Here is a 25,168-nt window from a genome sequence, read left to right as displayed (position 1 = left end):
GCACGGACTGCTTTGTCTCTTTTTTGCTGCAAAGAAATTAGAAAACAACAAGGCCAGTAAACGTCAAAATTTATGAAGAACGAAAGAGAAAGAGATCTTTCCATGCAGTGCCCTATACCGCTGGGCATTGAGAACTGTCAAATTTCTTATCGTTTTGTCTGTTTACTTTGTTACGCGAAACTATCGACGATGCATGCGGGTCGTGAAAATTTCCGTAGTTTTCAGCGCGATTCGCGAGTTTTCCGGTACTATCGTGTCCTAAAATCGTGTTCCCCAAAGGAAACGTCTCTAGCGCGCGTATCAGCGAGCCGAATTTTCATTTTTCGGTCTGGTTGCCATTGGACGTTCGAGGTGCTCAGCTGATGCGAGAAGATTCTTTTGTGGAAGGCAATTATAGAATATACCAGGTAAGCTGTCGTAAAGTAAACATCCTTAATTCTGTTATTTGACCTTGAGTGAATGTGTTTGATTTTTAGGGTTCCTTCATTATGCGTCCGGACGACTTTATGAATGGTGAGTAGTCAATTAAGTATTACGACTGAATTGAAGATCACGATGAATGGTTTGGTTTTAGGACTCCGGTTTCAAATCACAAACCGAGAATATTCCAATGGACTTGCCTGTTTCATCGGCTAATTCGTAGGAGCTGGTGCCTACCCTAGCGAGGATTGTACAGGGTACATACAAAGCATCCAGCTTTGCATTGTAGGAGTCCGCCGCTGATGATTGGCGAAAGTTGCGTCTGAAAACCATTTGGCCCACCGAATATACCGGAGCAAATTGTTTAGACCTTAGGTTATAAGTTTTAATGTTTTTGTCGTGTGCCTTTCTAAGGTTTTTCACAACGATAGAATAAATTCTTTCGTCGATCTCCCTTTTCCTCTGTACCCTTTCCTCGTCGGACATTTCGTTCGTTTCCCTATCTATCCTATGCTCCTCTCCTGTATTTATTATTTCATGTCCGAAAAGTACTCTGTACGGGGAGAAACCCGTAATTGTATGGGGGGTATTATTAAGGCAAAACTCAATCTCGGACACTCGGGTGTCCCAGAGTTTTTGATTTTCGCGCACGTACGATCTTATGCAAGCATTTATCGTACGGTTTAATCGTTCTACTGGGTTCGCTTGGCTGTGGTGCCTTGCATTCTTCCAGTGTTGAATTTTATATTTTGTTAGTAGAGATTTAAACTCTGTCGAAAGAAAAGTACTCGCGTTGTCAGTGATCAAGAATTCTGGAACAGAATATCGTCGAAACCAGGTTTCTTCTAGGAGTTTAGTTACCAAGGAAGCAGAGATTTTTTTAATAGGGGTAAGTATACACCATTTAGAAAATATATCCATAACCACTAGTAAATGTGCATTACCGATTTTGCTGCGTGGCAAGGACTGAATAAAGTCCAATGCCACTATTTGAAATGGTTTATTGGTAAGCCTTTGCCGTCCTGGTTCAGGCATTTGTGAACGATTCGCAGCTTTATTTTGCTTACACAGAGAACAGTTTCGTATATATTTCCTCACATCATCTAGCATTTTCGGCCAGAAATATTTCTTTTTTATCAGAGCTAGGGTTTTTTCGCATCCTAGATGTAATCTATCATCGTGTTCTTTTACTAATATGGTCTCCCGTAGGGACTCAGGAACACATGTTTTCCAGGTAAACCGGTAATCTAGTAGATCATCTTGAGTAGATATAAGCTTTTTCAAAGTATTGTTTTCTACCCTAAAGTCCTTGTACTTTTCGGGGTTATTTTTAACCTTTCGAATCATGGTAGCGTACCACCCTTTGCCTTCATCGGTTATTTGTAGTTCTTCTACGGACCTGGATAAGGCGTCCGCGACTACATTATCTACGCCCTTTCGGTGCAATATCATCATGTCGTGCTTTTGAAGCTCTATGCTCCATCGACATAAGCGAGATGATGTTCGCCAACTACTTCGCATGATGTAGGTCAAAGCCGATGCATCTGTGTAGACGGTAAATTTGCTTCCTTCTACATAACAGCGAAATTTCTCAATGGAATTGAGAACAGCGAGGCCCTCTTTTTCCGTTGCGAAATATCGTTGCTGTGTAGGAGATAATTTTTGAGAGAAGTAGGCAATCGGTTTATCGATTCCCTCATGAGATTGGGTGAGGACCCCTGCTATCGCAGAGTCACTTGCATCACAATGGATGGTGAAAGGACGTTGAAAATCTGGATTTGTTAATATGGGAGCGCTTATTAACATTTCTTTAATCTTATTGAACGAAGCCTCTGCTTTATCGTTCCAACAAATTGTTTTTGGTTTGTTCTTAAGCAGATCGGTTAGGAATTGTGTGTAATTACTATCACCCCTATTCTTGTTTACGGACGAACGAAACTTTCGAACGAATGCAGTTCGTTCGAATCGTTTCCCCATTTGATTTTGCTGGCGTAAACGAGAATGCGCATCAGCTTTCGTTCGAAAGCGCGTTCGTACGTAAACAAGAATAAGGGTGTATAGTTGGCCAAAAACCTCCTATAGTAATTACACATTCCTAAGAACCTTCTTAAAGCTTTCAATGTGGTTGGTCGCTCGTAGTTAACTATAGCTGCAACACGGTCAGGGTTGGGTCTCAGACCATGCTGCCCTAATATATATCCAAGATATTTGACTTCCGATACACAGAAATGTGATTTATTCAAATTGATAGACAAATTGGCAGCTCTAAGTCGGGATGCCACTTCTTGAAGTATGGTCAGGTGTTCCTCAAACGTTTCGCTGGTTCAGCTGTCCGAAAGAAAGAAAAAAAGGCCCTTCGTGGACCTTCCCACTCGATTAGTACCCTGCGACGTCAAGCTATCTTCACATACACGTTTTTCTTTTCATTTGTTGGTTAAAATTACCTTTTTTCCTGTTTTTTTTCGTTTGCGTACTTTTGTGAATTGAATGTTCTCACTATTTAAGCGATTAACCTATTTATAACATTATTAACATTAGCCTTAAGTTTTATACTCGTTTGTAGCTACTAACCGTACTTATAACTTTTAATTATTCACTGCGCACTTTTTTGTCGACTAACAATTGAATTGGACTCTAACAATAGACCTGAACAAAGAAACAAAAACCTTAATTATTAACACTTCCACTATACAAATACTCAACTAACAAAACACGCACTACCTTCACTTTTGAATTTTCAGGATAAAAAGAGATCAGATCCTTGAAGGATCTGCTTTTTAAAGAATTTTGATCCTTCGATGGAGCTGAAACTATCAAAGAATCACTTCGATTAATTTGAAGTTTTCGCTCTAGGTTGTTTACCCTTTTTACTGGTGCAGGATCCCTCTACTGCTAGAACTTAGAACTCCAGCAGGGATATTTTATGTTTAGCCCTGCGGGTGTCAGTAATATCATTTTGACAATGTTCGACTATACAGTGTGTCCGTTGAAAGTGGGTCAGAGCTCTTTTCACACATCAAGCCACTGTGTGCCGCCACTGGCCCATCATTACGTTGGTTTCGTTTTGTATTTGTTTTTCTTTTGTTTTGTTTTATTATTTTTTTTTTTTTTGGAAAGGAAATTTTATTTGGATTGCTGGAGGAGCCAGCAAGGTAAACCTGGAACCCAAAGGTTACAGAGGAAGGATCCTTCCCAGGCTTCCGGATGGGGATGACTTTCGCTGACTTCCAGGACGATGGGAAGTAGCTAAGCCGGAGACAATGATTAAAGATCAGCGAGAGGTGCTCAAAGAACGGAGCACTCATGTGTTTGAGCTCGAGATTCAGGATGCTGTCGAAGCCTGGGGCCTTCATGTTCTTCGATGATTTGATATAGGCCGTCAATTCGTCAGCTGAGATCTCCAACTCCTCCGAGAAGTCGTTGGGAATCAAATGGATGTTGTTAGCATGCTCGTTGACGGCTGCTTCGTGTGGACTGACGATGTTCTGTCTAAGATTGTGTGAGCTGACGAAGTGACGACCTATTTCAGCGACCTTCTCTGCAGGAGTTATCAAGCGATCCTTAGAGCCATTATTGTCTAGTGGGATCAAAGGTGGAATGGGCCGAGGCTTGGATTTTAGAATTTTGGTCATTTTCCAGAACGGCTTAGCATAATCTGGGAGAGTGCGGATCTTATTCGAGAAGTCGTTATTTTTGAGGTCCACCATTCTGGTCTTGATAATTTTGTGATTCGATTGCAGCGTGCCTTAAGCTCAGGCAGTCCAGTACGCTGAAACTGCCTGCGAGTGACATTCCGCAATCGAATCAAATCTTTGGTGAGTGTATCGATGTTTAAGGAGTTGCTTACCTGCCGAGCCGTCGGTACGTGTTGCTTTCGGGCCGCCGTGATCGCCTCCTCGATAGCGCACAGCTGGCGGTCGATACTTTCCGGCGTCTCCGGACGCACCTCGTAGTCGACGGTGTTATCGACGCACTGCTGGAAACGCTGCCAGTTCACTCGGTGGTAGTTCCGCCGTAACTGCTGGTGCCGATTGACCGAGGAGCCCAGTTCCGCCACCACCGGATAGTGATCCGAACTGAGCTCCTGGTATACAACCGGCTGCGAGACGTGGTCACTCAGGTTTGTTACGTAGAGGTCGAGCGTTGCGTGGGCACCGGACCGACTCAGCCGAGTGGGGAATCCGGGCTCAGGATCGTGTAGTGGCCTTCCTCCATGTCGTTGCTCCAGATGGTGCCGTTTCGATTGCCGCGACTGTTGCCCCAGGCTTGATGTTTGGCATTCAAGTCGCCGGCAATGATATACTGGCCTTGCCTCCGCGTCAGCTTGACGATGTCCCTCCGAAGGGCAGCCGATGATCCATCGCCGGCTTTGGCTTGCGTTGGACAGTACGCCGCGATGAGCGCGATTGTGCCGACCGAAGTGGTGATTTCGACACCGATGGCCTCGATGACACTGAGCTGGAAGCTTGCAAGCAGACGACAGTTGATGTTGTAGCGAAGAGCGATGGCCACACCACCTCCCCTGGTCGGCCGGTCGAGTCGCACGATGCGGAAGTCCGGGATGTTGATGTTCACCTCCGGTTTTAGGTGCGTTTCGGTGATGAACGCCACGTCTATTTCCTTCTCCTCAAGGAAATCCTTCAGCTCGATTGTTTTGCTCTTTAGCGAGCAAGCATTCCAGTTGACCAGGCCCACCTTAGCAGCCATTTTCAATGATGAACATGCCAAGTGTGAAGACCTGGTCGAATCGGGTTTTGCAGCCGCGCAGTCGAGTGGCGAGCTGCGCGAAGATCGGCATCAGTTGCTCCGGAGTGTAGAGTGGATCTTATTCTTCCGGTGAGACAGTTTCGTTCTCCACCTACCGACGAAACCCAGGAGGAGGGAGCGAGGCCATTCGCTGGTGGATGGTGCCGACGATGCTGGAGCTTGGACCGATGCAGCTGCCGCTGCCAGTCGCTTGTGCGGCTGTAGCGGTGGGAGTATTGGAATCACACGACGGGGAGCCGGGATAACTGGAAAGTTCACCTCGTTGATTACAGGAACACGGTTCTTCTTCGGAATGGTCCTGGTGGAAGCCTTCTTCCGGATTTCCAGGAACTCGGCTCGCTTTGGGCAGCCCTTTGTGGTGGCCCGATGTTTGTCGCCACAGTTGGCGCACTTGGGATCGGCCACCTCCATTTTGTCGCACTCGTCAGTCGGATGGGGTTCGCCACACTTGTTGCAGCGCGGCTTCATGCGGCAGTTTCTGGTGCCGTGCCCGAAATTGAAGCAGTTGGTGCATTGCGTGACATCGCGTTGCACTGGCCGATATCGCTCCCAGTCAACGACGGTGTAATTTATAACGCCAACCAGCTTCAGGTCCTTCCAGGTAGTGGAGCCGTGCTCCAGATGGATCAGGTAAAGCTGGTCGCGATATTTCCTCGCCTTGTCGTGACGAGCGATCTTGTGGATGGCTACTGGCTTCAGTCCGCAACTTTCAAGCTCTGCTTGGAGCTCTTCCTCCTTCATGTCGTGAAGTCCTCGCAGCAAAGCCTTGAGCGACTTCGTTCCGGGGTGGTAATGAGTGTAGTACTCATACTTGTGGACCTCGAGGAACTCCACGACGGATTGATGATGGTCCCTGTTGGCCGGCATCACTTTCACGCCCTCGCTGCAGAGCCGAAAAGTACATTTCAGCCCCTTAGCGATCAGCTGGCGAATTTTTGGGCGTAAATCCGGCGGATCGCCCTTCACAAACACGGGCGGGCACTTCTCCTTCCGCTCCGGTTGCGCCTGCGGCAGCTGCGATTGCTGCTTCTTCCTCTTTTTCGGCGGATTGCCGGCGTCATCAAGCGGCAACGGCGAGAACACGTTGCTCTGCAAAAGCTGCTTGGAGGGGTTACCCGCGCCTCCAAGAGCAGTGCGCTTAGGCACTTTTCCAGCGACCGAATCGGCCACCGAGTCTCCCATGACGGGTCCGGGAGAAAATAACGCCAACGCGACAAGCGAAAACGTAAACAGCGAAAGAACGAGAAAAAACACTTAGAAAAAATGCGCGAGCAAAAAACACGTCCGTACGTGTTGCTGTCTCGAACTGGAATGAAGCGACTCGCACACGGCAGACACTGCTTCTTTTATACACAAAGAAAATCTTCCGATAGACCCGAAGGCCCGTGACACACCGCATTCTGATTTCCGTGTTAGGAACGCACGGGATTATGGGTTACATATGAAATTTTTACTGGATTTGATAAGAATTGAAATTTTCAATAGCTTATCGTTAATAATCTTAAGTTTCAATGCAATACGCAAATTGCTGGAGAGTGTCCGAGTCGATTGATACATAAATCTTAAAAATCCATCGAAAGATAAAGGCGCTAGTAACGTTCAAAATCTTCCCTTCCAGCGTAACGCTCTCGATTTCCAAAAATCTAAATGACACCCAGTATAGTAAAGAAAGACGTAAGTCCCAGACCGCATCGTGCTTTCGTGCTGTGCGGTTCTTTCTCTCTTTGCGGAAGGAAGTTTTTAATACTACCCGAAGCTATTTTAATTTCAACGGTGCTTCTTAGCGCTATTTGTACCCACTGATCCCGTTACGATCTTTGCAAGGACCCGTGCCTTCGTTCTACGTTTGACCCGTTTGCGGAAGTCCGACAAGCGGTGGTAATCCTGCAGGGACACCGTTCCTCTTAGAAGGTCACGTCTCCACGCTCAGCCATGAGCATTAACAAAAACAAGAGGAAGGGGGAGTCTCTGAATTCTCCACTTCCTTCAAAGAAACAAGGTTTCAAGACCGTCCTGCCAAAGCGCGGAAAAAATAGAAGGAAGCTGGAGAATTCAGATATTCCTTCTAACTCTAATATCGGAAATAATTCTTCTCCAATCGAACTGAGCAATCAGTTCGATTTGATTAATGATGAAATTGAGCAAATCGAATATACATCTAGCCCAGGTGATTCGATTCATGCAAAAAAGCAAAGGATTCCGCCAATTGTGGTATCTGTTGCCGAGTTTTCTGGCTTCCGGAATGAGATTTTGAGTAACCTTCAGGGGATCAAGGTTTCATTTCAGATTGCTAGGAAGGGTGACTGCCGCGTTTTGCCGGGATCCTTTGACGATCGCAAACGTCTTCTTCAGTATTTAACTGAGAAGCGCCATAAATTCTTCACATACGACGACAAAACTGAGCGATTGTTCAAAGTCGTCTTGAAAGGTCTCCCCAGTGATGATAAATCACTGGATGAGATTAAAATTGAAATTTCTCAATTACTTGGATTTTCACCAGTCCAAGTAATTAAGATGAAAAAGAAATCCCATTCTGGTACTTCCCAGAGGGGCATTTCTCAAGAATTTTATTTAGTTCATTTTAACAAAAGTGAACTAAATAATATGAAAAGTTTGATAAGAAAATTATTTTGAGCTTTTTAGTGGAATGTTTTCACCTGTCATAAGACGAGTTTGAACAATCCCATTGAATTCCACCACTTAATTGTATCCTGACAGATACGTATTTCGACCTCAACAGTAAGGCCGTCTTCAGTGTCTTGTACTTGTAAAGTCGAGTCAAGTACAAGACACTGAAGACGGCCTTACTGTTGAGGTCGAAATACGTATCTGTCAGGATACAATTAAGTGGTGGAATTCAATGGGATTGTTCAAACTCGTCTTATGACAGGTGATGAAAAGTTTGGAAAAGGCCTGTATTATGTCCCATGTCCGTGTTACATGGGAACATTTCCGCAGCCCTGGGGGAAATTTCCAAAACCCCACCCAGTGCCGTAAGTGCCAAAAGTGGGGTCATGGAACCAAACATTGTCACATGGATGCTAAATGCATGATTTGTGGTGGAACCTCTCACGCCAAGGACTCATGTCCTGTGAGAGAAGATTCCAATAAATTTAAATGTGCAAATTGTGGGGGTAATCATAAATCCAATTTCTGGGAATGCCCTTCACGCAAAAAAGTTTTGAATTCCCGTGCAAAATTGATGACGGAAAATTCCAATCGGATCCCAGATTCGACGGGTAGAAATTTTTCAAACGCTCAAATTTCGAAACCAGTTACCGGTCGAGCAATTCATACCCACCACAATTCACAAACAAATTTTGCCGCTCGTCAACGGGTAGCAAGCACTTCAGTAAATTCCAATTTTTCCAATGTACCCACGTATGCAAACATCGCTGCTGGTAGACAAAATTTCTCTTCTCAAAATGAGGTTTATACCCATGTCCCAACGGAAAATAATGGTCATGTTGCCGACTCAGGTAGCATGACTGCTTCCGATTTTGATTTTTTTAACTGAACAATTGCATCACATGATTGATGCAATGTTCAAAGCAAATACCATTCCTGAAGCTGTTCAGGTTGGTATAAAGTACACACAAAAAATTGTTATCGGACTCCGTTTTGATGGATCTAAATAATTGTGTGAAAGTTCTAAATTGGAATGCCCGCTCTCTAAAGGGTAAGGAAGATGAATTATTCAACTTCCTAACAGTTCATAATGTGCATATTGCCATTATAACAGAAACTTATTTAAAGCCCGGACTCTCCATTAAAAGAGATCCTAATTATTTTATCTACAGAAATGATCGTCTTGACAGCGCCTGTGGTGGGGTCGCCATTGTCATTAATAGACGTATCAAACATAAATTATTTTCTTCGTTTGAAACCAAAGTTTTTGAAACCTTGGGAGTTTCTGTTGAAACAAATTTTGGTCAATTTTCCTTCATTGCAGCCTATTTGCCTTTTCAATGCAATGGGCAGCAAAAGAATTTGTTGAAAGCTGATCTTCAAATTCTGACTCGCAACAAATCAAAATTCTTCGTAATTGGTGACTTCAATGCCAAACACCGTTCATGGAATAATGCTCAAAGCAATTCCAACGGCAAAATTTTATTGACTCTGATCACCTTCCTGTGACATTTGAAATCTCACAAGAAGCCATTTATAATCCAATCAGCTCTACTTTTAATTATCATAGAGCTGATTGGGATTTATATAAAACATATATCGATAGGAATTTTAATGTTAATATTCCTTTGGATACCAAAAGTGATATTGACAATGCGCTCGTATCTTTGACAAATTTAATTGTCGAAGCCAGAGGCATTGCAATTCCTAAATGTGAAATTAAATTCAAGTCCATTATTATTGACGACGATCTTCAGCTACTGATCCGTCTTAAAAATGTGAGGCGAAGGCAATACCAAAGAACTCGCGATCCCGCGTTGAAAGTTATTTGGCGAGATTTGCAAAATGAAATTAAAAAACGTTTCGCTATTCTGAGAAATACCAATTTTGAGAATAATGTCTCGAAGTTGGATCCCAGTTCGAAACCCTTTTGGAAATTAACGAAAATTATTAAAAAACCTCAAAACCCAATTCCAGCGCTTAAAGAGGGAAATAAAATTTTATTAACAAATGGCGAAAAGGCTCAAAAACTTGCTCAGCAGTTCGAGAGTGCCCATAATTTTAGTCTAGGTCTCACTAGTCCAATTGAGGATCAAGTTACACGAAGCTTTGAAGACATTCTCAACCAAGATAATGTTTTTGATCCTTCGTTGGGAACTAATTTGGATGAGGTGAGATCTATTACTAGAAAATTTAAAAATATGAAAGCCCCGGGTGATGATGGTATTTTCTACATACTTATCAAAAAACTTCCTGAGAGCTCTTTATCCTTTTTGGTTAATATATTTAACAAATGTTTTCAATTGGCATACTTCCCAGATAAATGGAAAAACGCCAAAGTTGTTCCAATTTTGAAGCCGGACAAAAATCCAGCTGAGGCTTCTAGTTATCGCCCAATCAGTTTGCTTTCTTCAATAAGCAAACTGTTTGAAAAGATTATTTTAAATAGAATGATGGTTCATATTAATGACAATTCTATTTTTGCTGATAAGCAATTTGGTTTTCGCCATGGGCATTCAACCACTCATCAGTTATTAAGAGTTACGAACTTAATTCGGCTCAACAAGTCTGAAGGATATTCGACTGGAGTTGCTCTTCTTGATATAGAGAAAGCATTTGACAGTGTTTGGCATGAAGGTTTGATTGTAAAATTGATGAATTTTAATTTTCCTCTGTACATTATTAAACTGATCCAAAATTATTTATCAGATCGCTCACTGCAGGTGAACTATCAGAATTCTAAATCTGATAGATTACCTGTAAGAGCTGGTGTTCCCCAAGGCAGCATACTGGGGCCCATTTTGTATAACATTTTTACTTCTGACTTACCTGATTTACCACCAGGGTGTCAAAAATCTTTGTTTGCAGATGACACAGGTCTCTCAGCCAAAGGGCGTAGCCTTCGTGTCATTTGTAGTAGATTGCAAAAAAGTTTGAATATTTTCTCCACTTACTTGCAAAAATGGAAAATTTCCCCGAATGCTTCCAAAACTCAGCTTATAATTTTCCCACATAAGCCGAGAGCTTCTTATTTGAAACCTTCTAGCAGACATATTGTCACTATGAATGGGGTTCCAATTAATTGGTCTAGTGAAGCTGAATATTTAGGGCTACTACTAGATAAAAATTAACTTTCAAAATCACATTGAAGGCCTTCAAGCCAAATGTAACAAATATATTAAGTGTCTATATCCACTTATAAACAGAAAATCAAAACTTTGTCTTAAGAACAAACTTTTGATTTACAAACAAATTTTAGACCAGCCATGTTGTACGCTGTGCCAATATGGACTAGTTGCTGCAATACCAGAAAGAAGGCACTTCAGAGGATTCAAAATAAAATTCTGAAAATGATTCTGAAGTTGCCTCCGTGGTATACTGCCGTGCATCGCATATTTGTCCCATATGAATAGGAAACCCAGCAAAGATGGGACAGATATGCGATTCACGGCAGTATAGTACCAATGAACTTCATAGAATTTCTAATATTGAGGCATTGCAACAAATGTCCAACAAAATAATTTCCAATTTTAGACAAAAATCGTTGCAATCTTCTATTGCAACGATTAGCTCCTTGTACCCTTAGTATAAATTAGGTTAAGTTTAGTTTAAGTAGAAAACATTGTAATTCCTACATGGTTTAATTCAACCAGAGGAAATATCCTAACTGCCAGAGGCAATTGAAATGTATTAATAATAACTAAAAGCGTAACATAGCAAATAAGGATGATAGTGTTAAGAAAACACGGAACACCTAGTCTATGAGATGAATGCATGTATTGGATAATTAGCAAATAAAATTAGGGCAAAAAAAAAAAAAAGACGTAAGTCCTACGTCAAAAAAGTGCCCATTGAATCGATTCAGTAGTTATGATTCCACGAGCCTGAGCCCTAAACCCAAAACTGCATGAAACGACATCAGGAACATCCGGAGATGCTATATCGACACATCCAGGGAAGTGTGTACAGGTTTGATTTAACCTACTGTCTGCACTCAAATTGGAAACATTGTTATGTGACAAAGATTCAAACGTCGATTTGTCCAATCTGATGGCCCTCTCACGTAAAACCAACAACACCAACAGGTAGCCGAAGGCTTCCCTACCTGTCTGTGGTGATGGTTTGCGTGGGAGTGCTATCAGATTGGACAAATCGACGTTCGAATCTTTGTTTACAAAATCACATACGTCCTTTTGAATAAGTACCCGAGATTTGTTTCTGTTTCAACTTCTTCTTCACTCCTTCCTGAGTTTAGCCAATTCGGAATTCCACCATGAGGTTCCTCTTGAGGTTTTCACAGTACGCAAAGGTCAAGCTTCTTCGAAAGCTTTCACGAAATGCAACGTCATCCCGGACGCCCGGTCCCGGTCTCTGGAGGTTGCAGAAGTACTATCAAATGGAGACGCATGGTACTCCAACATAATCAAACAGATGAAAAATTCCAATGAAGAACAGATGGACTTCAAAATCGATAAGGGTTCTTTCTAAAGTTACGTAGGGTAAGACGGCTCCCCACTCGGCCAAAACGCCCCACTTTGATTTCTAGAAAACTATAACTAACTAAGGTTCAAAATCAGTTGATACCTTTAAATATTTGTAAAACCATCATACTATGTGAATATTCTTCTTCTTCTTCTTATTGGCATTACATCCCCACACTGGGACAGAGCCGCCTCGCAGCTTAGTGTTCATTAAGCACTTCCACAGTTATTAACTGCGAGGTTTCTAAGCCAGGTTACCATTTCTGCATTCGTATATCATGAGGCTAGCACGATGATACTTTTATGCCCAGGGAAGTCGAGACAATTTCCAATCCGAAAATTGCCTAGACCGGCACCGGCAATCGAACCCAGCCACACTCACCCACCCACCCTGTGAATATGGAAGTATTTTTGTATTAAATAATGAAAATAATAGCAAAATACAAAAAGTTACAGTTTTGATGTAACTTTTCATATTTGTTTGCTCAACATTTTGGGGCGACGCTAGCATACTGTCCGCAAAACTTGCACTGGAACACTCAGTTAGGCAACAAAATAACTTTTCTCAGTGGTTAATATGATATAAAATTGTTTCCATCTTCAAAAATGTAACGTTTTTCGAAAATATGTTTCACTGGTCAAAACGCCCCAGTGTAGGCAGGACGATATGCCCTTACCAACTGGACACAAGCGCGGCGAGGTTGCAGCAGTTGCTTCCAAAATATATGGAAACTATTGAAATGTATTTCAAACCTGATTAAATGGACTTATGTTAACGGAAACACATCTTACATCAGATGTTGATGTTAATGAATATAGTATACAAAAATATAGTATTTGTTGTTGCTTTTCGAACTCAAGACATACTGGGGGAGTTATGATGTATATACATGACTCTATAAAATACACTGAAACTAGTAATACTACATCTGGCCAAAATTGGTTTTTAGCAGTAAAAATTGTCAAAGGACTTAAATCGGGATTATATGGTTTGCTATATCATTCACCAAACGCTAGTAATAATGAGTTTTTAGATTTTTTGGAACACACTTGGTTTGAGAACGTTATAGATGGAAATCAGATGAGCTTGATTGCAGGAGACTTCAACATAAATTGGAAAAATACAAGAGAAAGTGATAATCTGCGAAATGTTGCACAATGTTTTAATCTAGATCAAAAAGTTGGAGAAGTAACAAGGCGTACCAGACTGTCGCAAACAATGATAGATTTAGTTTTTTGTAACGAGGACGATATTCAAGTTTTAACTGCAAAAGAACACAAAGTATCTGATCATGAAACTCTGGAAATCAATTTTAAAGAAAGAACTGAAGAGGTGAAGGATTACTTGACAGTAACGAAAAAGCAGATATTTTAGCACAAATACTGAAAGAAAGTGTAAATCAACTTGTAACAGTTAGAAATATTAAATGTCGCTCTCGCAAAAAATGGTACACATTAGAACTCAAAAATCTGAAAATATCAAGAGATAATGCATATAGTACAGCTAGTTCGAGTTGGGATGAGTCGGATTGGCAACATTATAAAATACTTAGAAATGAGTACTCATACTCAATTAGGAATGCAAAGGCTGAGTATACTCAGAGGAAAATAGACCAGAATAAAGGAAATAGTAAGCAACTGTGGAAAACGTTAAAAACATTATGGAAAAATAAGGAAAAGTCTGCGAACTGTATTAGTTTTGATGGGACAAACACGGAAGATAGTAAAGAAATTTGTGAAAACTTCAATACCTACTTCATTGATAGCGTTCATGATATTCATAACAGTATTGAAGATGTTGTTGATAATTTCAGCAATAATGATGTGCAATTACCTGTAAATTGGAGTGGATTTCGTCAAATAACGTTAGAAACGCTAATGCGTGCAATTGATAAAATAAGTAGTTCGTCGGGTATTGATAATGTGAATCTACAAGTACTGAAAGACTCATTAGAAGTAACTGGTGAACTTTACTAGAAATTATTAACGAATCTCTTCTCACTGGAGAGTTTCCGAGTGTTTGGAAGCAATCAGTTGTTATACCAATTCCAAAAGTAATGAGGACAACGAAAGCAGAAGAATACAGGCCAATTAATATGCTACCGATATATGGGAAAGTGTTGGAAATAATTGTAAAAGATCAACAGTTGGAATATCTAAATGACAGAAAGATTTTAATTGAGGAGCAGTCTGGGTTCAGACAAATTCATTCCTGCGAGTCAGCCCTAAACTTACTCTTGTATAAGTGGAAAAGAATGATTGAAGAAAAAAGACAATTATTGTATTGTTTTTGGATCTTAAACGAGCATTCGAAACAATTTCTCGTCCTGTAATGGTAAATACTCTGCGTAAATACGGTATTGGAGGAAAAGTCCTTAGTTGGTTTGAGACATATTTGTCGAATCGGACGCAAATTTGTAAATACAATGATGCAACTTCAGCCCCAAATTAGTACCTTTTAGGAGTACCTCAGGGCAGTGTTTTAGGACCATTGCTTTTCATTCTGTACATCAATGATATGAAGCAATGTATTAAATATTGCGATGTTAATCTCTTTGCTGATGATACGGTATTATTTATTGGTGAAAAAGATCCTTTGTTAGCAGTTGAAAAAATGAAAGATGATATTGTAACACTGACTAAATGGTTGAAATTCAAAAAGTTGAAACTAAATATACAAAAAACGAAATCAATGGTTGTAACCAACAAAAAACAAATAAACCATGACGAATTAAAGCTTTGGATTGACGGAACAGAAATCGATAGAGTAACGGTATTTAAATATTTAGGTGTGCATATTGATCAGAGATTAAATTTTAAAGAGCATATAGATAATATTGTTAAAAAGTAGCAAGAAAGTATGGTATGTTAGCTCGTCTGAGAAGTCAGTTAACTTTTGGAGTAAAATCTTTTGTATAAGTCTCTAGTTGCACCGTATATGGATTACTGTTCGTCGGTTTTGTTCCTGGCTGGCGACACGCATCTCAAAAGGCTACAAAAACTGCAGAATAAGTTTATGAGATTCATTTTGAATTGCAATAGGTATACTCCAATCAATATTATGTTGGATACACTACAATTGCAAACAGTCCATCAACGAATCACATTTATTGCGCTAGTACTTATTGTTAAACTAAAGAACAACCTCATGCCAGAATATTTAACAAACATTATTGTTGGAGGACGAAATTTACATCAGCATAGAACTAGGCAAATTGACGATTTACGTGTTGTACCATTTACAATGACGACAAATCAAAAGTCAATGTATTATAGAGGAATACGAATTTTTAATGAATTACCTTTAGATATAAAAAATGCAAGAACTATTATTGAATTTAAAAGAAAGTGCTCTGAATTTGTAAAAACTATGTTTATGTTAAGGTGAAAACTGTATGAATTAATTTTAATTATCTGAAGATAAATAAATGAACTATTATTATTATTATTATTATGTTGGTTTTTTAATGTCAGGCACATAAGGATTTGTAACCTTTTTATTATGGGATTGATAAACTACTATTAAAGGGCTATGAGACGTGTTTGGCTAAGGTGGGGCGTATTGCCCAGGCGCTTTATGAAATCCATTTTTTCACGACTTTTCAAAATAGCAAAATTTTCTGTTATCTGTAATATTTTTATATGACTACTCACGGGCAATGCATTTGCGACTTCCTGGACTATCAAATAACACAAAGTTTGCATAAATTGCGCCGAAAAGTAAAAAGTTATCGAGGTATTGCCTTAGGGGGGGGCATATTATACCGTCTTACCCTAACTGCTATTTAACCCTTTATAAGGCAGACGAATCTAAACAATAAATTAACAAAAACAACAATAGGACACAATGTTGACATGGTATTAAACTCAAATGTATGTTTGTTATACATTTAAATAACAGTTCAGAAACATTGAAAACTTGGTGGCAATATAGTTGCCACTGCCCGTCAAGCGGGACAACATTGGGACTGCCACTGCCCGGCAAGCGAAAAAAAAATAAAATATTTTTAAAACTAAGGTTTGACGTAAAACCAGTCAAATCAAGGCACGTTACTTTTTTTGGTGAAGAAAACGCATTACAAGTGAAAAACAAATTTTGAGCTTTTGTTCCCACGGGGGAACCCTTGGGAAAAAACACAATTCTCGGGTACTTATTCAAAAGGACGTATGTGATTTTGTAAACAAAGATTCAAACGTCGATTTGTCCAATCTGATAGTATTTACACGCAAACCATCACCACGAACAGGTAGGGGAAGCCTTCGGCTACCTGTTGGTGGTGCTGGTTTGCGTGGGAGTGGCATCAGATTGGACAAATCAACGTTTGAATCTTTGTTTACAAAAACACATACGTCCTTTTGAATAAGTACCCGAGAATTTCGTTACAAATTCAAAAACCTAATATACAGGAAGGTGAAGCTTTTTTCACGCTAATCACGTAATAATCTAACACAGGAGATTCAAAATAATTAATACCAACGGGGAAAATATATGTTTGTCGTTTTTTTAACAAATTATAACTGCCAATCCTTCTTCCACTCGAAACTTACGATTTGTTCGTAAAAAAAAAACTGTTCTCAAATTAACATTTCAATTTTTTATGGCTCAAATTCATCTGGGGTGTTACTAGGAAGCAAATAAAGCCATAGGGGCAGCAGGGACTATGTCCAAGGGCTTGACGATCCCTCCCCAGGCCATCTGCGAGTTGTGGCGCCTGCCTAGGATGTGGTGGGGTTTGACAGTGGGCCCTGTTAAACCTCTATAAAAAGCTGCATGTATCCGCAAGTAGGCTCCGCCAAAGCGACCGTGTGCCGCTCAAAGCGCACAAGCCCAAGTCCTGGTGTTAGGTGGGACGCTAAACAGCCCTGACACGACGGCCCTCCGACGAGACAGGAGGTTTGCGCAGGCCCAATAAGCCGCCTTTAAAAACAACTATTACGAACGACATAGAAGATAATACGACTCGATACAATCGGCAACGACTTAGGCGACGAATAAAGGATCACGATTGGAAGCTTGGAACATGGAACTGCAAGTCGCTAGGCTTTGCAGGTTGCGATAGGATAATCTACGATGAATTACATCCCCGCAACTTCGATGTCGTAGCGCTGCAGGAAATCTGCTGGACAGGACAGAAAGTGTGGAAAAGCGGGCATCGAGCGGCTACCTTCTACCAAAGCTGTGGCACCACCAACGAGCTGGGAACCGGCTTCATAGTGCTGGGAAAGATGCGCCAACGCGTGATTGGGTGGCAGCCAATCAACGCAAGGATGTGCAAGCTGAGGATAAAAGGCCGTTTCTTCAACTATAGCATCATCAACGTGCACTGCCCACACGAAGGGAGATCCGACGACGAGAAAGAAGCGTTCTATGCGCAGCTGGAGCAGACATACGATGGATGCCCACTGCGGGACGTCAAAATCGTCATCGGTGACATGAACGCTCAGGTAGGAAGAGAGGAAATGTATAGACCGGTCATCGGACCGGATAGTCTGCATACCGTATCGAACGACAACGGCCAACGATGCATAAACTTTGCAGCCTCCCGCGGAATGGTAGTCCGAAGCACTTTCTTCCCCCGTAAGAATATCCACAAGGCCACATGGAAATCACCTAATCAAGTAACGGAAAACCAAATCGACCACGTTCTAATCGACGGTAAATTCTTCTCCGACATCACGAACGTACGCACTTACCGCAGTGCGAATATTGAATCCGACCACTACCTCGTCGCAGTATGTCTGCGCTCAAAACTCTCGACGGTGATCAACACGCGTCGGAGTCGTCCACCGCGGCTTAACATTGGGCGGCTACAAGACGGTAGACTAGCCCAAGACTACGCGCAGCAGCTGGAAGTGGCACTCCCAACGGAAGAGCAGCTAGGCGCAGCATCTCTTGAAGATGGCTGGAGAGATATTCGATCCGCCATTGGAAGCACCGCAACCGCTGCACTAGGCACGGTGGCTCCGGATCAGAAGAAACGACTGGTATGACGGCGAATGTGAGCAGTTAGTTGAGGAGAAGAATGCAACATGAGCGAGATTGCTGCAACACCGAACGAGGCACGATCCAAACGGGCGCAGAACAGTCAAAACTCGATTTTCCGGAGGAAAAGCGCAGCAGGAAGATGGAGACCGTGAAGATACAGAGCAACTGTACCGCGCTAATAACGCACGAAAGTTCTGGCGAGAAGTTAAACCGTTCACGTAAGGGCCACGTGCCACAGCCCGATATGTGTAAGGACATAAACGGGAACCTTCTTACGAACGAGCGTGAGGTGATCCAAAGGTGGCGGCAGCACTACGAAGAGCACCTGAATGGCGATATGGCAGACAACGGTGGCGGTATGGTAATGAACCTAGGAGCACGCGCGCAGGACATACGACTTCCGGCTCCGAATCTCCAGGAAATCCAGGAGGAGATCGGTCGGCTGAAAAACAACAAAGCCCCTGGAGTTGACCAACTACCAGGAGAGCTGTTTAAACACGGTGGTGAAGCACTGGCTAGAGCGCTGCACTGGGTGATTACCAAGGTTTGGGAGGATGAGGTTCTGCCGCAGAAGTGGATGGAAGGTGTCGTGTGTCCCATCTACAAAAAGGGCGATAAGCTGGATTGTAGCAACTACCGCGCAATCACATTGCTGAACGCCGCCTACAAGGTACTCTCCCAAATTTTATGCCGTCGACTAACACCAATTGCAAGAGAGTTCGTGGGGCAGTACCAGGCGGGATTTATGGGTGAACGCTCTACCACAGACCAGGTGTTCGCCATACGTCAGGTATTGCAGAAATGCCGCGAATACAACGTGCCCACACATCATCTATTTATCGACTTCAAAGCCGCATATGATACACTATGGCAGCTAATGCACGAAAACGGATTTCCGGATAAACTGATACGGTTGATCAAGGCGACGATGGATCGGGTGATGTTCGTAGTTCGAGTTTCAGGGGCATTCTCGAGTCCCTTCGAAACCCGTAGAGGGTTACGGCAAGGTGATGGTCTTTCGTGTCTGCTATTCAACATCGCTTTGGAGGGAGTAATACGAAGGACAGGGATTGACACGAGTGGTACGATTTTCACGAAGTCCGTCCAGTTATTTGGTTTCGCCGACGACATTGATATCATGGCACGTAACTTTGAGAGGATGGAGGAAGCCTACATCAGACTGAAAAGCGAAGCTAAACGGATTGGACTAGTCATCAACACGTCGAAGACGAAGTACATGATAGGAAGAGGCTCAAGAGAGGTCAATGTGAGCCACCCACCACGAGTTTGTATCGGTGGTGACGAAATCGAGGTGGTTGAAGAATTCGTGTACTTGGGCTCACTGGTGACCGCCGATAACGATACCAGCAGAGAAATTCGGAGACGCATAGTGGCTGGAAATCGTACGTACTTTGGACTCCGCAAGACGCTCCGATCGAATAGAGTTCGCCGCCGTACCAAACTGACTATCTACAAAACGCTTATAAGACCGGTAGTTCTCTACGGACACGAGACCTGGACGATGCTCGTGGAGGACCAACGCGCACTGGGAGTTTTCGAAAGGAAAGTGTTGCGTACCATCTATGGTGGGTTGCAGATGGCGGACGGTACGTGGAGGAGGCGAATGAACCACGAGTTGCATCAGCTGTTGGGAGAACCATCCATCGTTCACACCGCAAAAATCGGAAGACTGCGGTGGGCCGGGCACGTAGCCAGAATGTCGGACAGTAATCCGGTGAAAATGGTTCTCGACAACGATCCGACGGGAACAAGAAGGCGAGGTGCACAGCGGGCAAGGTGGATCGATCAGGTGGAGGACGACTTGCGGACCCTCCGCAGACTGCGTGGTTGGCGAAGTGCAGCCATGAACCGAGCTGAATGGAGAAGTCTTTTATGTGCAGCACAGGCCACTCCGGCCTTAGTCTGATGATAAATAAATAAAATAAGGCCACTACATGGGAAATAATAAGTAGAGCTCTTGTTGATAAATAGAAAAACATATTAGTTGGTGGCAATATAGTTGCCAATGCCTTATAAAGGGTTAAACTGGTTAAAAAAATTAAGGAAAGCGAATACCAATCCACAATGCATCTTCTTCTATGGCGCTGCTATGTTCGAACTGAAACTTGGCTTGCTTTTCAACTAGTATTCTATTCGCATTTCGACAGTTATTGATAGTTTTTGCCTTTCTCGTATATAAAGTATACGTAAAGGCTATATGTTCGCTCCAAAAATGAACTTTTTATAGGAGGCCCGGAAACCCATAGTGTTATATACCGATCGACTCAGCTCGACGAATTTAGGTGATGTCTGTGTGTGTATGTCTGTGGACAAATAAATCTAACTCATTTTTAACCATTTCCTTCCCATGATAGCTGTACTGCCGTAATCTGAAAAAGTGACGTATACGCCATTTTCCAAAAATGGTGTTAACGAGTACTACTCATCGAGCTCTTTAACAGAAAAATGGAAAACATGCATGTTGTAAAATGGCTGTTACGTCACTTTTCCAGATTACGGCACTGTAGAGCTCCATCAAATTTTGCACCTTCCAACATGCATCGAATTATCTCAACAACAAAATGCAGTATTTGGCACAACTTTATGGTTTCATTAGACTGCAAATATAATCAATTTTGTGTAAAAAATAGTGAAACTATTGAAAACAATCAAGTAACTATTGATTTACAATCAAAAACTTTTTTTCGTTTTCCACTAATTTTAGCTATGCCAAATAACTTTTGTTCTAGCATTTTTCCATAGGTGATTCCTTCCTATTGAAATCTTTGAAAAAAGTCGTGGGAAAGAGAAGGTTAAGGTACTTAACTTGCTCGCAACATGTTAGGCTTATTTGCTCGCAACAGATTGCATTCGACGCAGAATCCTGTCCCATTGTTTCCTATTGAAAATTGGGCGGATCGGACTTTGGGATTTGGAGTTATGGTCAAAAAAGCATTTTTTTTACAAAAAAAAACTTGATTACTTTTTGGGCACTTATCCTAAGCCGATTTGCTCGCAACACGTTGCATTCGACGCAGAATCCTGTCCCATTGTTTCATATTGAAAATTTGCCGGATTGGACTATGGGCTCAGAAGTTATGGCCAAAATACTTTTTTTCATACCGAAAGTGCGCAGAAATTACTCACTCGAAAAAGGCACCATCACCGCTAGGTGGATTAATCTGGGTTTTTATTCCCGCCATTGCATGAACATCACGTCGCCAATTTTAGATGTAGAACAATAACCTATTAGAAAAAGTTTTAGGATCCTTTGAAGGCTACATGTTTATATAGAAAACACTATTGTAAATAACCTTCTGATGAAAGTTATTAGCAAATTAGTCCCATTACATCGAAACGACATTTCCCGTCGCTACTTGTGCGGCCTTAGCCCAGAGATCGAGAATATTAAATATTTAAAAATTTTCCCACCTGAAAACATCATAAACCAGAACGATAATCGAACTCGCCACCCTTTCCGGATTGGCAATCCTATACGCCTTTTCTAGCAAGGTTAACGGGAAAATGCAATTCATAATAATTCTAATTAAAAACAGATCGATAATTATCCATAACACATTTATTTTGTCTTAGTAAAAACTAAATAATTTGTCCAAATACACAATCTAGTTTTTACATCTAATGTCTTTTTGTCATGAAAATCGTTTTATTTTTTCACTATTATAAATCGTATTTTAGTTACATACTATCAAAAGTTCAATTAGTTGTTTATAAACCTCTCTGATGTATATCATTTTTTGTAACTTTTTAGTATGCATGAAATAACTCGTATATCCTGCCAACTTTCTTTGATTTTGTTCATTGTTATTACCTTAGCTAATGAATTATAAAGGTACTTTTGATTGGTTCATTTCCATTTAGGTAGGAGGCTTCAGCGGAATATAATATTTGGGTTCGAGCTATTTTGTACTAATGCAATTTAAACACTACATACGTTTTCTGTAAAGCTGGATAACCATTCTATGTGATTGAAAATTAATGCGTTTTTAGGTCAAAATGTATACTAATTTCAGAATTTAAAGTATGTTTTAAAATAAAATAAATCGAGTGCAAATTCAGACAAGATTTAACGGAAAACATAATCCTAAATTATCATGTTAATGTTAATTTTGTGGAATACCCTAATCACTGACTAAGCCTTATATAATAATTACTGCCTAGCAGACCGTTCTGTTTCCAGTAGACATTCTCGCACCAAAATCCTAGCATGGACAATGCCTCGTTTCAGTCGTTCCGCCGAGCTGCGACTGCCGGAATATGATGGACGAATGTCACGTCCCATTTCCTCGATGACCATCAGTAGCTGCGCATACTTCGACAGGTTGGAATTGTTGGGGAAGTGATTCAAGCTGTTCACCGGGGTCACGATAGCTGCGGCAGATTGGTTGGGTATTGTTGGTGATGCAGCTGCCACAGCAGTGGTCAACGTTACGCTGGGCAGTGCCGCAGTTGTCGTTAAGTTCTGTGCCTGGAATTGCTGCTGCTGATGGTAGTGATGATGATTTGTGAAGCTGGTGTTCATCGCAGTTCCATGACCAGTTGAGCTCAGCTTGGTGCCCATCGGAATCGGAGTCACGGTGACGTCGGTTAGCTTCGACTCCACTGCTTGTATATCAACGTAATCCATATCGATTGAAAAAGTATATTCTGAAGCACAAGAAATTACCAAATAGAACTGCAAAAATATGACTAAATTACAGATTAGAAACAGAAATCAAACTAAATGATTTATATATAAATTCAAATATGAATTTTCAATAATTACTATGTAAATAAACAATGATTACGTTTATGTTTTCTAAAAGTGACATTACTGATGAGTGAGTTCAATGCTAATGCTACACACTAAAAAAAAATTGCTCAATTTTTTTTTTATATTTTATTATATTTTTCACGAATGATTAGAATCGGTCGACGAAATTCAAGAGTTGTCAATGGTCCAATGCACCGAGTTCATCATTGACGTTTGAGCGGTGCGCTGTTTACTAAGAATGAATACTTTTTCATTCAAAAGGACATTTCAAAAGGACCTAAGTAACATTTTTTCATGAATTAATTTGAGTACTGCAATCGAAAGCTTTCATGTTGTTCTGTTGATTCCGCTATTCAAATTAATTCATGAAAAAAAGTTACTTAGGTCCTTTTGAAAACTTAAGCGAGAAATCTGTATTGTCATGCGTAAAAAATCTGTATTGTCTGTATTTTCGGGAAAATAGATTTTTTATATAAATTATGCAATATAGCGATTTTGATGATTGTAATGTAATCTGATTAGATAGCATTCTCATTGAGTTCTTTAAAACCAGCTAAACAAAATTGGAAATCCCAGAAATCCGTTGGAATCTTTTGAAGGGGATCCTTGCAATTATGTAGAAGCATCATATCACTTAAATTTTCTTGGTTGTTATGATTCACATTAATAGCCTATTCAGATTGGGCAATTTATGACTTTGTTAAGTGAGAGGGTATCCAATTATTACGAGGTGTTCAGACTGCAGCAAGATAATATATCTTGACGTTTCCATGTTTCCTCATTTGCACGCTAATACAGGGTTGAACTCAAGGAGAGTTTTAAAATTTAATTTGCGAAATCAAGCATTTGTGTGGCGACAATCGAAAATTTTTTTCTGAACAAAGTTTCTACGAAAAAAAAAATAAAAAAAAAAATATGAAAAGGGATTTTCGAAGAATATTTGAAGCTCTCATTAAGGATAATGAGCGAAGCTACATTCATTAGTTGGGTGCGCCGTTATTCGGGGAATCAGACTATTCCTCAATTTATTTTTAAGTTTAAAAAGTATTTTGATTCTGTACTATGATCGAACGGAGATTTGATAGAAAAATTTAGATACTTTTGGGAATTCTCACAAATAAATAATAAAAGGACGATTGGACCAATTTTCAAGAAATATTATCGAACTAAAATGTATTTCCACCAGTATCTCCATGTATGAAGGGCAACTCAGCAATTTAATTTTTTTTCAAAAATGGAAACTGAACCATTGCGTTCTACTCGACAACCAATGATACAGCTTCTAACAAAATCGAATCGTGTGAATGTGATATAATTTAAACTGGATTTTGGATGAATTAATGCATTACCAATCCATGTTTTATTTAAGGTTATTCTACTTTATATATACATCCCATTCAAATCGTACAGTTGTCCCACGTGAAAAATGTTGAAATCCAAAGTATATTAAGCCATTCAAGGAGCAGAATTGAAACAATTTATGAAATCATGTTTATTCATCAAATATATTCGTTTTACAACCGTTCCTACGTTTTAAATTGTCTTCCGCATTGGCCCTTGAATTTTGAAAATTTATTCGATTTGTTCTATTAAATCTAGGTTTAAGTTAAATACTTCATGTTAATTCTAGAGAGCATCTGTTTTTTAAACAATTCATGTTGAATAAGTGGAGAATAAATAATTATCATCATTATTTTTCATCATATAAAATGCTTTCCACAAAACCATCACAATCCGAGTTATTCTTCAGCGCTCAGAAGATTTCCATCTAACCCTGCTGCGACAGAAAGAGCATGACTGTCAACTACGAAACGAAATGAAAACAGAGAATTTTCTCTCTGGCAAAGAGAGCGTGACGCTTGTCAGTTTTGTTTTGTTGAATTTCTCCCTGCATTCCAGTTAGAACGAAAGCTCTCTCGTAATAATTGTTCGTAATAAATTCTTTTTAGTGGGTATCTTTTGACAGCGCAAAATGTATGGAATATTACGTAAATAATGACATCATAAAGCGTATTTACCCTGAAACGCCAATTATTATGTCATTAATGACATAATCTGAATAGGCTATAAAACTTGAATCTTCCCCGAAATTCAAGTCGTTTTTTGAATTCC

General features: G+C 40.8%; 2 protein-coding genes and 1 long non-coding RNA gene across 4 annotated transcripts in view; all 3 read right to left on the bottom strand.

Annotated features, from left to right (window-relative positions):
* Window positions 1–25,168, bottom strand: part of LOC134221161 (allatostatin-A receptor) — a 194,929-nt gene that overhangs the window by 127,727 nt on the left and 42,034 nt on the right. The window lies entirely within an intron of this gene.
* LOC134219356 (uncharacterized) lies at window positions 2,324–3,449 on the bottom strand. Its single transcript, XR_009981547.1, has 4 exons — window positions 3,142–3,449; window positions 2,992–3,066; window positions 2,865–2,933; window positions 2,324–2,784 (listed from the first exon to the last, which is right to left on the bottom strand). It is a non-coding gene; the product is annotated as an uncharacterized LOC134219356 (long non-coding RNA).
* Window positions 21,845–23,159, bottom strand: LOC134221162 (cyclin-dependent kinase 2-associated protein 2). Of its 2 annotated transcripts, none has more exons than XM_062700360.1 (2): window positions 23,091–23,159; window positions 21,845–22,992 (listed from the first exon to the last, which is right to left on the bottom strand). In XM_062700360.1, the coding sequence occupies exon 2, from the start codon at window positions 22,928–22,930 to the stop codon at window positions 22,454–22,456; it is 477 nt and encodes a 158-aa protein (XP_062556344.1). In that variant the 5' UTR covers window positions 22,931–22,992; window positions 23,091–23,159; the 3' UTR covers window positions 21,845–22,453. The 2 variants fall into 2 exon arrangements, with proteins under 2 accessions (XP_062556344.1, XP_062556343.1); XM_062700359.1 differs by lacking the exon at window positions 23,091–23,159 and adding an exon at window positions 23,069–23,085.

Source organism: Armigeres subalbatus, chromosome 3 (assembly GCF_024139115.2).
Source record: "Armigeres subalbatus isolate Guangzhou_Male chromosome 3, GZ_Asu_2, whole genome shotgun sequence".
Classification (NCBI taxonomy): domain Eukaryota; kingdom Metazoa; phylum Arthropoda; class Insecta; order Diptera; family Culicidae; genus Armigeres; species Armigeres subalbatus.
The sequence above is the reverse complement of the archived record's forward strand: the minus strand, read 5'-3'. Positions and strand labels throughout refer to the sequence as shown.

Excerpts from the sequence above, each read along its gene's own strand:
- LOC134221162 (XM_062700360.1), bottom strand. The coding sequence starts at position 22,930 with ATGGATTACGTTGATATACAAGCAGTGGAGTCGAAGCTAACCGACGTC.